We start from the raw sequence: 14,789 nt of genomic DNA, 5'->3' as shown, positions 1-14,789 counted from the left end.
TAAGCCCTTGGAGACCATTATTCTAACCACTTATTACTTATTCAACCATTTTGCTATACCACTAGAATTTGGGGCAGACTAGAACTATGGTGCAGACTAGAACTATTAAAATTAAGTCCTCCCTTCCCTATGTATCTTGAGCACAGCTTGTTTTCATGTTTAACGACCTGGAGTTTAATACTTCAACCTTAGACCTTACTATTCAAAGCTTACATATTCTGCTACTGTATATGTACTGCTAATTACTGTATGTCACCTATATTAGTCAAATCTTACAGAAGGAAGAGGGTGCCTTGAAGCAATCTATGTATATTCTTGAATAATTCCTTACATCTTCTCTCAGCTGTAGCTGCAGTTCTGTGTTAGAGGCCAGTGGAGAATTATTTCATTTTGGAGTGTGTATGCACTGGGCAGGGAACAACTGGAGGACTGAACTGCAAGAAGCACAAGTCCTACAGTTTCCAGGCATGTGAGAGTGCTGCCTCATGGACATACATCCCTGCCTGGGTCCACCCAGTTTTGTTTGTGAGTGAGGGGTGGAAGGACAGATAGATGTTTCCATGCTTCCTCATACCTTAGCTGTTGACCTTGGAGCCCACAGCCACATGTGGCCTGCGAGGGGTCAACTTGTGGCCCCTAGACTCCCACCCAGCTACTGTTCCCCCCGTTGCTGCAAAAACTGGCAGTCTCCAGTCTCTAGGTGGCAACATAATCTGTTGTGCTATGAGCCCCTGCATGTGTGTCAGGTGGGGTGAAGGGGACCACATGGCATGTGGCCCATGGAGGTCTGTGGCTTGAACACTGTACAGCTGCACCAACACATTTTTTACTGGTGAGGTCCATGGGGTGTATGGTCCCCAGCCACTTAGAAGTTTGACAGCCCTGTTATAAAGGGAGATACTAGCAGCCCTGGTACTCTGAAGTATGCAGGGACTGAGACTGGGCTTTGTTGATTGCATGAAGCATGCCTGGACGAGGGTTCCTGGAAAACTGTTTATTAGGGTTGTGCAAAGCTTTGGGTGCTGATTCGATTTGGAGGAGATTCAGCCCAATTCGGTGGCCAAATTTCCAAATCAGAATCGAATCGGAAGACTAGTAAAAAGGTCTCAATCAATTCAAAGCTCTCTGAAAAGATTCAGAGGGTGGAGCTGGAGGAGGGGGGAGGGGACCATGGGGCGACTCCCACCAGGCCCCATCCCCTGCCTGCTTTGGCCGAATCGATTCAGGACAGTGATTTGAATCACCAAATCGAATCGCTGTCCCCTGAATCGACCAAATCCGAAGTGAATACTAGCTGCTTCTCATAGGCCTACTGTTTATAAAGCATGCTTCTTATATGGGGGACACTTGCAAATCTATAATCAGTTTCTCTTAGAACGGAGAAAACAAAAGCAAAATTCTGGTCCAACATGTACTTTTTGGAAATGTCATACACATGATCTCTGCATAAAGATCATTTCTCAAGTGTATGCGTAGTTGTTTGGTCTATGTTCTCTATATTGTTGATACCTTTGGAATATTCTTCCAAATATGTTCATGCAGCCTTTCTAGTTCTTGGGACCTTATTGTAAGTCTTATATATGATTTTTTTTAAACTCTTAAAATCATGTGATCACGAGACTTTTTCACCTTTTCAAAAGTTGTATTATTAGTTGTATACAAAGGCTTGAAAAAACAGAACCAGAAGGTCATAAACTCAGAATACAAATCTTAAATATTTTATTTTTTTAAATCTTTTTGGTTTTTTGGACTCTGTATTTTTACATTGCACAGCAGCTTATGTGTAGTGGCTTTTCTGTGCCATCTGTAGGGAGCCAGAATCAGAGTGGGGAACTTCCATATTTCAGTAGTGCATAGACTGTCTTAAGTGTAGTCCTCTGTGGGAGTTTGGGCCAGTATCTGCCATTTTCCCTGTAGCACATCCAGGAGATAACAGTTCTTTCTCATGAAGGGTATTTTTATACAAGAAATTGGGTTTTTTTAATAAAATATTCTGAAGTTCTTGCCCAGTTTTTATCCAGCCAAACTTCCAAGTCCAATTAGCACTTTAATTTTGAAAGTGCTAATTCCACAAATAAAATTTGAAGGAAAAAAATATGTGATAACTTAGGAAAACTTGACACACTTCGGTTTGACACACTTGTAGCTTTGAAGCTACAAGACAGCTTCCCCTATGACATTAATAATACACATTCTTAGTAATCATTTAATCCAAAGCATTCTACTCCTACATAGTTTGTTAGGTATCTTTATTCTAAAATAATTGTAAACTATTTGAAATATACATGTTTATTAGGGGTGTGCGAAGCGGGCCCTATTCGATTCAGCCTGAATTAGGAACAGTGATTTCATTAGTTGATTTGGATCACTGTCTAAATCTGAATCTGAAGATTCAATGCTGATTCAGAGAATCAGTGATTCGGACATAAAAAAACATTTAAATCTGTGTCTACATACCTCGAGGTACCAGCATGGCTTATGAACACTGCGATGGTGGGGCACATGGAACGTCTCACAGGAGTGCTTGGTGGCAAACCCAGAAGTGGACCGGAAATACTTCCAGTTCACTTCTGGGTCCACTGGGGAGCATGCTGGGGAGCCCCCCTGCGCCTCCCCTGGCTCGGTGATTAGCTGTGGGGGGGACCCTGGGTGTCCCCCCAGACCCAGGAGGCACCAGTTGCCAAGACAGGGAGGTGTGTGTGTGGGGGGGGGGGGGTGCACGCTCCCCTATTGACCCAGAAGTGGACCAGAAGTGCTTCTGGTCCACTTCCAGGTCTGTTGCTGAGCGCTGGGGAGCCCCCCACGCTCCTGTAGGACACTCCATCCGCCCCAGTATCACAGCGTTTATGAGCTGCCTGCTACCTAGAGGTATATAGAAAAAAACATTTAAAGCTATGTCTATGTCCGAATTTCCAAATATTTCTGAATCTCTCCGAATCAATTTGGAGGGTTCCGATTCAATTTGGAGAGATTATATGGTCTCCTAGTTCGATTCAGATTTGGAGATTCGGCCACCAAATTGGGCCGAATCTCTGCCTAATCGAATCAGGGACTGAAGCTTCACACAGCCCTAATGTTTATAGTCTTTCACAAATCTGTTGCCTCCTTTTTAAACTTTGTCACTATAGAAGTGCAGAAATTCCCAAATGAGTACAAAGACAGAGCTAAACTCATTTCTGCTGTGCTTCATTCAAGCTCAAATGGTTTGTTTAAAATTATGCAAGTACAGACATGAAGTATTTACATGAAATGTGAAAAACCATTAAAATATTGGGAAAGAGACAGAAGATTTCCCAAAAAGTTAAAGTTGAATTTAAATACTTTTTTGCTGTATGGAACTTAGATCATGAATGGAAACAGCTTGAGGTCTGTACAGCCCTAGTAAACACAAAGTAAATAAAATAAAATAATAAAAAAAGAATGTTATCTGCTGTTCAACTTGAGGCAGGAATTCTGGGATCTATTTCTGTTTCCCTGATATATGCCAACTTACTTAACTAAGCCTCAGTGTACTCACCTGTAAAACAAAGATACAGAAGAACTGTGATAATCTGCACATTCCAAAACCAGCAGGTACGAAGCTCATCATATTCTGACCATATCACATTAAAGATTCACTGTGCATTCAAGTGAAGTTCTTTTTATTAAATAAGCACCATTAGATCTATTAGTATGGTGTAAGTGATGATGTAATTACAGTGCATTGTTATAATAATTGATAAAAGCAAAACTTCATTTTTCAAATACATGAACAAAGTACATTTTATGATGCATTGTCCCTGGTTTTTTATTGTGTTTGTTCATTTTCTAATTTGCAAAATTCACTAATTCACAATGGGTCTCCCAGCCATTTGCATGAATTAAAAAGACGGTGCAATAGTAGTACTCGCAGGGGTGTTGTGAAGATTAATCGAGGGCGAATCTGTCACCAGATACACACACAAATTGTATTGTCTTCAGTTTCATGAGTATAACCAAGGGAGGATTTAGCTGTTAATGATTGCAAAGCGTGTTGAAATCTCCAAATGAAAAGCACTGCAGAAAAGAAAAAAAATAGTAGTAATAATATTCATTATTAGCCAGATATTGAAGGTTGCCCCACTTACGTAAAATCATACCCACTGTGTAACATACCCACTTGTAAGGCTCTTTGGGAAATTTTCAGGCCCTTAAAACTTCCATAAGAGTTACAAGACTTTTAGAAAGTCTGGTACCATGATAAGAAGATGGGATGACTAGGATAGAGATGATCCCACACAGAGAATATTCTTGCATCTGCAGTCCTCTGAGTTCAGTTATGGAAATGTGAATGATATGTTCTTTGATATTGGATGAGGAGATTTTTGATATCTTCAAGAAACCCTATGGGAGAGTCACAGATTGAAAACTCTGGAAATTGCCATTGGAATAAAATACCCGCCCTGCATGTTCGCTTGCTGTTGGCTGCCAAGAGTTGCATGTGTACTGCAAAACACCAGAGTACAAATCTGAAAATTTCATGACATCTTGTGTAGTGTGAAAATACCTGAGGAAACACCTAAGGAAATCTGTTTGAGAGGATTTCCAGGAATACCCATCCATGCCAGACCTAGTTTTCATCTTGTACCTCTCCGTATCCACCTCATCCTTTCAAAAATTGCCTCACTCCACAGAGCACCATCACTGTTCATAATAAACACATGGAAATTTATGGAGCTCTGTCAACACATGCAGATGGCCTTGGAGTGACTATAATGCTACAAATCCAAATGAGGCTAGCACTTCAGTTTGCTTTTAAATAGCATAGCATACACAGGAGTAAGTTAAAGCCATGCAGTTTTCTCTGTGACAGTGTCCTTTTTAAAAAAAACACATTGTACCAAATGAAGAGCTATGTATACACATGGGCTAGTGGGTGTACGCATATGCTTAGAATCTGCTGTAAATATTAGAAATCTTATTTTAAAGCAAGCAACTTTAGTTTGTTCTGAATTTATTTATACTTTTAAATGTCTGATACACTGCATAAGTGACTCTGTTGCATGATGTATGAGTAAAGATGGAATGTATGGGCACAAATTAAAACTAACCTCAGGATCAACTTTCTCCACACAAATATATATGTATATACACATAGCCATATAGCAAATAAGATTAATACCCATACAGCAAATAAATTGATATATACAATTTTCGTGCCCATTTTGCTTTACCCATCTAGCAAATGAACTGATATGTATACTTTTCCTAAAATCCAAGACCCATTAATGGGGAAAAGTGATCTCTCCATTTGCCGAATCCTTCCTAACGTACTTCCCAATGACCAGCTTCTTGAAGTTTAAGATCTAGCCCACTTTTTTTCATTGGCAAATCAGATAAGGGTGAGTAGGGATGGATGAGCTCCATAAGTCCTTCCTCAAGGTTCTCTCTGGTTTCTGTTGTACGCTGGAAATTAGTTTTCTACATGCAGATCTTAAAGGTGACATGTATAGGACTACAAGAGTCAGGCCTTTCATTGTGGGCTACCTAACTAGGAGTTAAATCAGCTTTAGAGAAAGGTCAGGTCTGCTCTTGTGCTACTAACATTTAGACTTCAGTGGGAAGAGAAATAAGCCAACACTGGGCATTGTTTTCAAGACCCTACCTTATTTATTTACATGTAATGTCTGCATTTAAAAAGTGCTTCTCTATGACTTGAGGAACGTACATGTGTGATTTTTAAAAGACCCACTTACCAATGTTTGTCTTCTCAACACTGTGCCCAGTGCCTCAGATTTGCTTGTGTTATTTCCAGGCAGTGTGGTTCAATGAACAGAGCTTTGGATTATTCCTCAGGAGATGTGTTGCACTAACGTTAACGCAGTTTTGCCCCTAAATCCATGGGGCCAGAACTTCAGCCTTCAAGTCTGTTCCCAGCATTGCCGCCCATCTACTGGGCTGCTTTATCTCTTTTTGCCTGTCTTGAGGCCTCTGTGTCTCTCCTTTTATTTAGATTGTAAGATGTTCAGGACAAGGCTTGGAATCAGATTTTTTTTATGTCGTACCTAGCACTAGGGGACCATCTTCGTGGTTCAGCCTCTCGGTGCTTATGTAAAACATCCCATACATCATTATATTTACTTGAATATACGACAACCCTAAATATAAGACAGTCCCCCAATAAGTAGATTCTGCATATCCAAATTTGTAAATTTGTTATCACTTTCCACATATAAAATCTAATTTAGTGGAGATTTGCCTTGAATTTGACTGGAATAAAAGACTAAATAGTAAGGCCTGTCTCTGTCAGGTGGAGGGAGAACGCTGGAGGGGTGGATAAGCTGCTCAGTGCCTGAGATGGAATATGGCCAAAATGATAATGCAACCACAGACTCTGAGCTGGCATTTCCCAGTTGGTAAACATTAGTACTGATGAACATTTGAGTTAACAAATCAAAGGACAAATTATATATAATAAACACATGCACACACATCCACACATTTACACAGCTACATTTCCAACCTAAATTGTCTACTTGGGTTTCGTGTTGATGTCGACTACCTCCTGCATGGTGCTGCAGTGCACATATTTGTTGCAGCTTAGTGTCCTGAAAAAAACAGAAACCTTTCAGTAAAAAGCCTTATGAGTAGGAAGAGTCAATGTTTCTTGGCTGTCATTTTGAAAGCTCTCCTCCCTCCTGTTCTTCCATCTCTGGGATCTGTTTCTCTTTGGGACAGGACCATGTGTGTGTATGCCCATGCCAGTCGGTTCCTTTTCATCTGTGGGAACTAGAAAAATATTGACTAGATTCTAAGACAAGGGTTTTTTCCCCCCCGTTTAACGTGAGGGTGGAAGCCCCTTGTCTTGAGCTGGAGTACAAGGTGCAGGGAGGCGATGGGGCTCAAGCAGCCACTGTAGCTCCAGCTCCGATCTCAAGCCCGGGTCAGGCCCGAGCTGCAGCTGCTGCCTGTCCCCCACTGCCTGTGCACCCCTGCCTCTTCCACTCCACAGCCTTGAGCCTTTGCCACCCTCCCCTATCTCCTCCCTGCACTGCTTCTTCCCCCTCTGCAGCTTCATCCCTTCCCCCAGCTCCCTCCCCACATAGCCTCTGCCTCCCTGTACCCCTCCCAGTTCCTTACCCTTGCTCCAGTGCCGGCACGTGCCATCCCCACTACAGCCTGGGACACAGAGCACTGCCCTAGCCCTGCCCCAGTTCAGATGCATCATGAACTTGCATTCATGGAAGCGTATGCTTTCTTTATATATCCTATTTACTTATAAAGTGCATATCTACCCTGTTGTGTAGTGAACCAAGACCGTAAAGCTGTTTCTTTCTTCGTTGTCACACTGGTTCCAAATTTTGCCTGCTCTTACCCAAGAGGAGGCTTAACTTGAGAGAGCTGAATCCAAGCAGAACAAGGCTGTAACTGAAGCTGGATGTAGAGATGCCCTGGCAATCTTTAAAAAGCACATTACATTTTACTGGTGTATCCTTTCATTGTGCAGATTACAATAAAACAATTAGCTTGTATTACAGCCACCATTAAATCAGCAATCAGTCCTTCTAATGTATGAGGAACAAGATTAAATTATAACAATATAGCATATTTGACTAAGCAATCTCTCCTAAAAATGGAAGGTCAGGTTTCAAATGAAAAAGGACAGTTAACCAAAGCAACTTCTACACCACAACAGCAGGGCTGGATAAACTTTGCAGGACAGTAGGGTGTAAGCATTTTTGACAAATAGAATATAAGTATCTTTGACAGAATCACATCCATATTATTGTTGTGCTGTTCCACTGACACCTGATTTAAGGGATCTTAGGCGCTTTGAGAATCTAAAGTAAATTTTATTGTATGTAGTGAATCAGAATTACATAGGATCCAAATTTTGTTGACAAATTTGTATAAAATACAGAAAAAATAAGTAACCCCAAATGGTGTGTAACCTGTAGTTAAAACAACTCTATTTGTCACTTGGGAGAATCTGTCTCTGCAATTTTATTTGGTCAGTGGAAACTATAGTCTTGCTAGAAGAAGGTTCTAATTATATTCCACAAGGATCAGTGTAGACTAAGGTTACGGTTAGTCATGACAAAGCTGTTAGGCAAGATGGATTTCTGTTTTTGTTTTAATAAAGATGCAGTCCAAAAGGGATAAACCGAATTGTCAATGCATAGAAGATATACATTAAGATGAATTCCAGTCTGATAAAAAAATGACCATGTGAGCTGAAGCACTCTTTATATTTTATTGTTTGAAGTGGTTTAATTTGTTTGTTCATTTGCACCTACATATTAATGTGTCTGATACGGAGAGACTGAAGTCTCAATGAGAAACTCCAATTAACTTCACTGAGAATGAGATCTGTCCTTTATCTTGTTTCCTGACTTGCCTGTTTATTCATTTGCAAGGGTTTTTCATCAGATTAGAAATACATTGATATATAAACGAAAAGAAGACCTGTCTTTATTATTAACTTCCGAAATTAGGAGTGCCCATTTTAGGAAAGAAAAACCCATTTGCTGTCTTCTCTTATGGATTCTCTTAGGAACCAAAGGATTTGGCCTCATGAGTAAAAATGATCTGATTAAGGTCAGCCTTTGAGCAGAAATCTGCTACTGAATAACTCTGCAGCACTGTCTGCACTAGAGATTAGAGCTGGCTTATTTTTATTCACATTTGGTCAACAGATGGTCCAACTATTCTGTGAGCACTCTGAAAACCCCAAAACGTGCACATCGACTGAAATAAAATATAATAAAAATAAGCAAAATGTTAGTGGGCATATGACTAGCATGAATGCCTCACAGTGTCAGCAAAAGAAGTAGGATGCTGCTGACTTGAAAGAAGAAAGCTCAGTAAACAGGAAGGTTGTCACTAGATTAACATGTACTATAAATTCTGACCAGACTGAAAGATTAGAATGACGACCAGCTACGCAAAGGTTATATAAAGACAGGACTATTGTCCCTTGGCCTGAGTGGTTAGTCAGTGTTTGGGATCCAGGACAGCTGTTCCTCTAGGAGGAGAAAGTGAAGATAGGAGGTATGCGTTTCTCTGGCACAATCGTGTTTGCTTATGCTAAATGGGACACAAAGTGATGCTTCCCTAAATGCATTAGCGACAAACAACAGCAGGCATGTGTTTTTCAAACTTATCCTTGTAGCCATTTCTGTATCCCAAGGGTCTTGAATCTCTGCTCTCTTTGCTTGCTTCTTCTGACGTGTGGGTGTGTGCGCGTGCACACACACACACATGCACACACTATTTTATGCCCAGCATTTGCCATCAGTTCAGGGAATCCTCTTCTTTGAAATGACTTACCTTCTGATTAGCCTTGAATGTAGCCTAATGCTTCCATTATCTTATGCTTAATTGCTATGTCCACTTAGCCTGAATAAAGAGTGCCTACCATAACTAGGAACCTACATAAATCGCAACAAAACGACGGGATTTTCACAGGCCGCTTGAGACGCATGGAGCTGATTTTGCAGTCTTTTCACAGTGAGTCCCCCTCCCTTGCCACTGATTGGCTGAGGGGCCTGGTGGCCCCACTCATTGCTGCTGATTGGCCGAGAGGCAAAAACACATCATAACTAAATAGCAAAATCTGCAGAAATATCAAATAAATTACTGTATAATTATAAACCTAAGTATTAAATTTAAATCTAAATTGAAATATATTATGAATATCAATTTATACACAATATAAATTGTAACTAATCATCATACAAAAAGCTCTACAAAAAAAATTAGTAATACTAAATAATGCTAACCTGGATGGAAACAATTCATGTTAGTTGTTAAATGCTGGCGTGCAGCATCCACCAGCAGTTGTAGCTGACATCCTCTGTCTCTGCAGTGTGAACTCTTGTCCATACGCTGAGATCGCATATTCTGCATCCACTGAATTGGTTGGAATGGTACGGCAGCATTTTGCCAAGTTGTGGAGATGTGGAGACCACTCCAAAACAGACTCCCAAAACACAGTCACAGTCAAAGGCATCTGCCACTCTTTGATAAAGTTAATGTAAGCAGCACATTCCTTGTTATGTTCTTTCTGCCATCCAGAGATTGATTTCAGTGGCTGAGGGTTGAAATTCAGAAAAGGCACCTGATTGATGTAAAAAATGTGAATGGCACTAAAAAAGAAGGCAGCCAGTTGTTTAAATGGTGGTGGTAATGACTGATTGTACCTGTAATACTGGTTCAGCTTTGCAGCTATTGCCTAGAACAGTTCTTGTTTCTGCTGGTGTCGTGTTCACAGTTTGAAAGTTGTTGTGATGCCATGTCTTTGACCCAGCTTATCAAATCCATTAGCTTGTCGGGTGATTGGTGGATCAAAGCCTGCTGACTTTCAAACCACATTAAAAGCTCCATGAACCGGATTGCATTTTTAGCCACAAACTTAAATTTGATCTTCACTGTCGCTTTGTCTTAAGAGATCACGTGGACTAAGTATGCATTGTGTATCAGGCGTGATTTCAAGCTCCTCGAACACAAATTGAGGGTAGTACTTCATATTCTTTGCATGGTAATGAACTGTGTCAAACCACAAATTTCACCTTGTAAGCATGGGCTCTGGTAGAAGTGACACGGTCACGTGTAGATCCCTGCTTTGATTGGCGAGGGTCTCCCTGTATCAAAGCTTACAGTCTGGACAATGTTTGAATGCTTTTTTAAAAGAGGAAATCTGGCTATCCATATCAGGAAAATGTGTGTGCCAGGTGTCACTTATTAAAGAAAGGATGTGTACATTGCAGGTAATGTGAATTGTGTTGGGCATCATTCCATGGAGCACATCAGAGAAAGCTTTGCATATCCACATTGTATTATTAGACAGAAATGCTGAGGTCTTGTTCAATTCTAAGCTGTAGTTTACAACAGCCTTCACCACAGCTTGTGCCACAGTAGAAAAAGTGACAGAGGTGAGGCAAACCAGCTGTTTGAAAAACAGGCAGGTCAGAGTCTGTCCAGTTGCCGGGTACGAATAAAATGTGCAGAACATAGTTAATTTGGGCATCTTTTGCTTCATCTGCTACAATGGAGATTGATTCTTAATCTGCAAATGCAGATTTTGAAGACTGAACATGTGAAGCAATTACTCCTAGTAGATAATCTTGGTGAAGCTTGCTTGCACAGGGGAAACTGCCAGCATTTGTCACGTGTTTGTCCAAGTAGTCCCTTAATTTAGGTTCATCAGTTTTCTCCAGAGGAATGTTGGCTGCCATGAATGCCTCCAGTAGTGTAAACGTAGCCTCTCTTCTTGTCAAACTGCTTTCAGTGGTGCTTTTAATGATCAAGGATGTAGTTGTTTGTTTCTTGCTCTGACCTTCAGCCTCTGCAGCAGCCTTTCTCTTTATATGCAATTCAGCCTCTATATACTGATCAATGCTGTTTTTCTTCGACATATCCAGAGTCACGCTGTTGCACAATGAACAAAATTTACCACCATCTGCATGCAAGCTTCCTATAGGGAACTGCCTTTTATGATCCTGAGCTGAAATGTATTTAGGTTTCTTAGATTTCTTTTCACTTATCATCTTCAGACTGCTGCATTGCTGCAGCATAAAAGATGGCATCAAAACCCTTTTGCTTTCCTGACTGGTGCCTTCTCTGAGTCTCTGTCACTAGCTCAGCCTTTCAGTAGTGCTCTCTCAAACCATGTGCTTGTTGGCTGCAGGGATTGTCATGCTTTCTATGCATTCTGGTAAGCTTTTATTTTTTCCATGGAAACTGCAATATAAATAGGTCCATAATCACATGGGTGACTGGTGCCTCCTGATACTGGGGGGGGGGCACCAGTGGCCGATCGCCAACGGGGGGGTGGTCCCCCAGTGGCTGAAAGTGCCAGCGGCAAATCTGGAAGTGCCACCGGCGCTTCTCTTGGCACCCTCACAATCTCAGAGGGGTCACCAGTCTTCACCCCCAGCTCCCCAGCCAGCAAGGGCCAGTCTCCAGGGGGGGTGGGCACATGCCCTCCCATGTCTCCCCTATTTGTCACCTATGCCTAACTGTAACCACCAGCTCTTATGTGGGTTGTGATTACTGATAAGCTACAGATCAACTACATTTATGGTGTACTTTCAGCCCAACAGTATAAAGTTTCTTCTTTTAATGTCAATGTTGAAGTGACTAAACTCTAATGAAATTACAGTTTTAGACTGTCTTAGACCTCCCCTGTCTTACAGGCTTACAGTCTTAGACCTCCCCTGCTGGTCAGTCCTTCAGGGGAGAATAGATCAAGGACACGTTTGGCAATGATGCCAGTCTTCATACTGTACCCTACACTCCAAACTTGCTAGGAGAGTTCACTCACAAAAGTGTGTCCTACACCTGGCCTGAGAAGGCAGAATTCCTCTAGGCATAGCTCATCTTCAGTTCTCAGTTCCTGAGGGAGTTGAGATGGCTTTACTTTATATGCAAACTTCACAAGCTTCAAGGGTGTACAGGCTGGTTTGTTCCTTTTTCCACACTTGGCGTTTTTTCCTCTAATTGTTGGCTTTTTAGTGCTAGTCCACCTTACTTCCAGGTTTTCATATCAGTCAAAGTTACAATACGAACCGTGTAACTGAAGGCACAATGGTGTGAAACCAGCAAATTCGTCAATTTTATTGTGCATTAAAATGAAATATAGCCCAGTTTCCCCTTTCCTTTATCCCCACTTTAAATGAGACCCAGGGACCTTTTACCAAGCTTTTGATGTTTTCTGCAAAGCTAGGGAGCCTGTTCTGCATTTTCAGACTCCTTAAAGATCACCAGGGATCCTGGTTTTCTGTGTTTAAAAATCATAAATTATCTGATAAAAATGGAACTTCTCTGATTAAACCCCCAAACTCCACATTTTTCCATGATTAAAATGAAACACCACTATATGTATAGGTATCAGTTGAACACAATATTTTATTGATATATTTACAATTTTAAAGCAGTTTGGAAGCCTACCAATGTCTCAATCATTATAATAAAATAAATTTTAAATACGTATAAATTTTGGCATTTGATTTTGGGTTTTTTTATCATGGAAAATCAGAGCTCTCCTTGGCTTCTTTGCTCACCAGGATGTGTGTCCAGCTGTGGCTGTCCCCCACCCCACTGCTTTGTGGGGCTGAGCAGCCCTGATTAGCAGCTGCCCTGCCCATGCCATCGCATCTCATTCCCAGCCCACAGCCCCCCAGCACTACTGGTGCCCCTCACTCCCCAACCACAGCCCCCTGGTCCTGCTGATTCTCCTCGCTCTCCACCCACAGCCCTGTGGCCCTGCTCGTGCCCTTCACTCCCCATCCACAGCCCCCCAGTCCTGCCAGTGCCCCTGACTCCCCACCCACAGCCCCCCACACTCTTCAGCCCTGCCAGAGGAGGCCCCCAGCTGCCATGGCTATGGGACCAGGGACCCAGGTCCGCAGCCCCCTACCCCCAAAGCAGCACTTGAGCCCCAGGCCGCCCATGGGAGGTGATGGCTGCTGTGGCACAGCAGAGCATAGAGCTGTAGCACGGCCAAAGCAGAGTCCGTGGCGGGGTAGATGTGGGCTGCCAGCTGTGGGCTCAGGCTCCCTGCCCTGCTACCCTTTCCCTGGAGCTTCCATGACCCAGCAGGCAGGACCCAGTGCAGCAGGAGAGAGCAGGGCTGGGCAGGGAAGCTCTGTGCCATGGCCACAAGCCCTACACCGCCATGGCAAGGCACACTGTATCCACCCAGCAGCAGTGAGGGGCACAACTCTGTGCCGCCACCCTCCCCTGCTGCTGGGTGGGCAGGGCATGCCTTGCCATGGAAACATGGGGCTCGTGTCAGTGGTACCAAGCTTCCCTGCCCTGCTCTGCCCTGCCACATCAAGTCTCACCCGCTGAGCGGGGAGGGCAGAAGTGTGAATGCCGATACGTTCTGGGAAGGCGGATCACTGGTACACTTACAGCATGTAACAGGCAGGTTCTCTGAACTCTGGTTTTGAAGTTTCATTTTAATGTACCTGAGCATGCACACAGGAGAAATGTTTTATAAGAAGTTTTATTTTGGTGACCCTGTAATATATATAATATTAGAAATGTTATTTGATGACCAACTGTCCTATTGTACTAGATTCACTAGGGATGCATAACGTCTGCGCTGGTGTCTGTGCTTGAGAATGTCACAAGGCGAGAATGTCCAATAAATATTAATTTGGTAATAACCAGTAAAGTGATGAATTTTGTCCTTTATCGGATCCTAAACAGTGAATATATCTCTCTACTATATGCAGTGATTTTTCATCTTTAACATGTTTTCATACTTCAGAATGGAAGAGACCGTGAGAAATCTACTGCAGAACCAGGGACCCACAGACCAGAATGGAGAGAGGACTGTTGATATCATGAAGGTATATCAGGTATGGGTGGCTTTTTTATTGTTTGCTTGTGACAAAACTCAAAACTCGAATCCCCCTCCCCCCCCCAAATAATCACTAGTGATAGATAAATAGATAGACAGACGCACATACACACATATATCTAACATATGTAATGAGTATTTTGTGTTATCATTGTTAGTTAAGAATGCTAATAACCAGTGATTAAATAATTCAGTTTTGCTTGTTTCATAGAATCATAGAAGTAGGGCCAGAAGGGACCTTGTAGATCTTCAAGTCCGACCCCCTGCCTGGGCAGGAAGAAAACTGGGCTCAGATGACCCCAGCCAGGTAGGCATCGAGCCGCTTCTTAAAGACCCCCAGGGTAGGAGCCAGCACCACTTCCCCTGGAAGTTGGTTCCAGATCCTAGCCGCCCTAACTGTGAAGTAGTTCTTACGGATGTCTAATCTAAACTTACTCTCCAGCAACTTGTGGCCATTATT

The 14,789-nt window shown here is 42.3% G+C and overlaps 1 protein-coding gene across 7 annotated transcripts in view; it reads left to right on the top strand.

Moving 5' to 3' along the window:
- The window catches only part of NCKAP5 (NCK associated protein 5), a 461,300-nt gene that overhangs the window by 231,341 nt on the left and 215,170 nt on the right, over positions 1 to 14,789 (top strand). For all 7 annotated transcript variants that reach the window (XM_025197575.1, XM_025197576.1, XM_025197574.1 and 4 more), the window contains one exon: positions 14,237 to 14,327. In XM_025197575.1, coding sequence (XP_025053360.1) covers positions 14,238 to 14,327 — 90 coding nt within the window. In that variant the 5' untranslated portion in view covers position 14,237. The remainder of the gene's footprint in view (positions 1 to 14,236; positions 14,328 to 14,789) is intronic.

This window comes from Alligator sinensis, unplaced genomic scaffold, assembly GCF_000455745.1.
Source record: "Alligator sinensis unplaced genomic scaffold, ASM45574v1 scaffold277_1, whole genome shotgun sequence".
NCBI classification, from domain to species: domain Eukaryota; kingdom Metazoa; phylum Chordata; order Crocodylia; family Alligatoridae; genus Alligator; species Alligator sinensis.
The sequence above is the reverse complement of the archived record's forward strand: the minus strand, read 5'-3'. Positions and strand labels throughout refer to the sequence as shown.